The sequence below is a fragment of the Apis dorsata genome, unplaced genomic scaffold, assembly GCF_000469605.1.
Source record: "Apis dorsata unplaced genomic scaffold, Apis dorsata 1.3 scaffold_129, whole genome shotgun sequence".
NCBI lineage: Eukaryota > Metazoa > Arthropoda > Insecta > Hymenoptera > Apidae > Apis > Apis dorsata.
In genome coordinates, this window is record NW_006263422.1 from 1 (window position 1) to 2,662 (window position 2,662).

At 29.3% G+C, this 2,662-nt stretch overlaps 1 protein-coding gene across 1 annotated transcript in view; it reads right to left on the reverse strand.

Moving 5' to 3' along the window:
• Positions 1–1,510: 1,510 nt before the first annotated feature.
• Positions 1,511–2,662, reverse strand: part of LOC102670706 (cyclic AMP response element-binding protein A) — a 37,332-nt gene continuing 36,180 nt past the window's right edge. Inside the window, exon 8 of the mRNA XM_006612943.2 lies at positions 1,511–1,937. Within this exon, the coding sequence (XP_006613006.1) occupies positions 1,752–1,937 (186 nt within the window). The 3' untranslated portion in view covers positions 1,511–1,751. The remainder of the gene's footprint in view (positions 1,938–2,662) is intronic.

A 2,662-nucleotide genomic window follows, 5' to 3' on the forward strand; every position in this document is an offset into this window, starting at 1 on the left:
TATATATATATATATATATATATATATATATGATTTATATCTCAATCTATTCATATAATTTTCTCTCGAGAAAATAGGCGCAGGCGATCACCGAATTCTTTTTATATAAAATATTTTTTTTTAATCTTAATTAATTAATTACGCACCTCTGTTCGCACTAAAATTATTCATTATCTATAATTTCTATACTTAACACGATGAACATTCATCGTTTCAAATTGTACGTCGTCTTATAATATATATATATATATTTATTTCAACTATATCGTTCGTCACATTTCTCATTTCTAATTTTTATATTATTCGGACGAAAATCTAATATATCGAATATAAATTGTCAATCGAATATCGATTGCGATCGATTAAAAATGCATCATTAAATATTTCGATAGCCGACGCGAACGTTCGTCTATCTCGCTTCAAATTTAATCCTCCTCATTTGTTTTAATTATGAAACATCCCATCGATGTCTATTTTAATTTCGTTTTCGATTTTAAAGTTCGAAATTAAAATTCGATCGAACTTTGTTTTATTCCTTTGCACAATAAAACAAAAAAAAAAGAAAATTATCTTCTTGAATATAGTTTAATTTTATCAAATTTAAATTTTATCAAATTTAAATGGCGATTCTTAAAATATATACTTTTCGTAAAATTAATTGAAATATCTATTGAGTTATCTATTTTTAAAATAAATAGATATCAAATATATAATTTTAATAAGTCAAAAATTTTTTTGATAATCTGATAATTTGAAAATTAAAAAAAAGAAAAAAAAACCAATGAAAAGAAGTTATACATAAAAAGTTCATAATTTTTCAGTTCACAATTTTTTTAGTTCAGTTTTTATAATTCTCGATCTCGACCACATTACATCTACAAACAGATTAAAAATGTGCAAATCGTCTCGTGACGCGGAAAACTGAATTTCGATAAAGCTTCGGGCGTCAACGAACGAGTTCTCTCGTCCGATTTCATCCGATTTGCGTCCAAATCGATAATCTGAGAATCCCGCGCATTCTTTGAAAACTGAAACTTTCCTCCAAACTTTTCGTAATCAATTCTCATTAAAATTGATTATATATCTCTATAATCGTAAGAATCGAAAATTAACAATAGTAAAATATTTTTCGATGATAAAAATTAAAAAAAAATGAAAAATCCAATTCATTCGTTCGCGATGGAAGAATCATCGAGATTAGCGAATCAAGGCACTCCACGGTTGAATTGCACTCATCGCCGGATTCCTGTCCACGGAAACAGGAAGACAAGGCGGTCCAAGGAATATTTTATATCGCGAATCATATCGTTCTATTCTCGATACCTACTCGATCCGCTACACACGAGGAAGACTTTACAAGGAATGTAAAGGAATTGCACTGTTCCCTTGGAAAATATATAAGTCTGTCCACGACATCTTTTGATCCCATACATATATATATATATCGACCCCGTATAACTCGACTAAAATGAAAAAAATATTATTCGAAAATCGTCGAATTATATATATATGATTCAATGAAAGAAGTCGAGCGAATAACAATTTGAAAATTGTCCAAGGGTCAAAGTAAAACTATATAAGGGTAAAGAACACTCGTAATTCAACGATGAGGAACACGTTCTGAGACCCTGGTTCCGGCCTCCAGTCTTTATAGAATCCTTTGGATCACTACGAGCGATAATATTTAATACGTGTCTTCTTGACTCAAGTCTTCGACTTGGGGGAAGAGAATTTAATATTTATTTTCGCGTCTACGAGTTTTGTAGCTGAAGTAGGGCTTGAAGACGTTGAAGTTCTTTCAGTAATTCGCGATTCTTGTCCTCGAGGGCTGTCAACCTGTCCCTGTACGAGGAATTCTCGTTTGTGAGCATGGTGACACGTCTTTCTAATCCGTCCATGTACTCCTTTTTCTTCCGTCGAGACTCCTGAGCCGATATCTGTAACACGAGGCAGCCGATCATGCGTCGAGTTTCGTTCCTCGTCGGTGTTGATTGCGTTATCGATTATTCGTTAAATTTTTAAATAAGTGTAAAGAGATTCTTAATAAGTAATTTTTAGTACGAGCAATTTGGATATTATCATCATAGCTTTTGTTGGAAATTTAAAAAAAAATGAAAATGTAATTTCTTGAGAATGTAATTTATTTATTTTTAATAAATTATGAATGTTAGTTATTTGATGAAAAAGAAATATATATTTTAATTTCTATTTTTCGTTTTCTCAATTTGTTAATTTGTCCTTTGATATAAAAATATATAAATATCATATCAATTGTGTAAATAAATATATAATAAAAATATGATTAAAAAAAAAATTGCTCCAAGATAATATATAAATAACGATCAATAAAAATTATGTAAGAAAATATACGTTACATGTAAATACATGTATACCAATACTATGTATACGATACTATGTATATCTATCATGAATGATAAAAGAGAAGGATGTTTTTTTGCCCACATTTGGTAATTTTAATGAGCACTCAAAGTGTTAAGTATCTTCTTTTAGACGATGACTCATAAATAGGGAAAACAGAATAGTCAAAAAAATGAATAGCACGTTTGCTTTTACGTAATCATCGTCGTCGACCTTGAAGCATTTATATACAATTTTGAAAGCTTAATTTCTCGTTTTTTTTTTTTTTTTTTTTTTTTTTTTT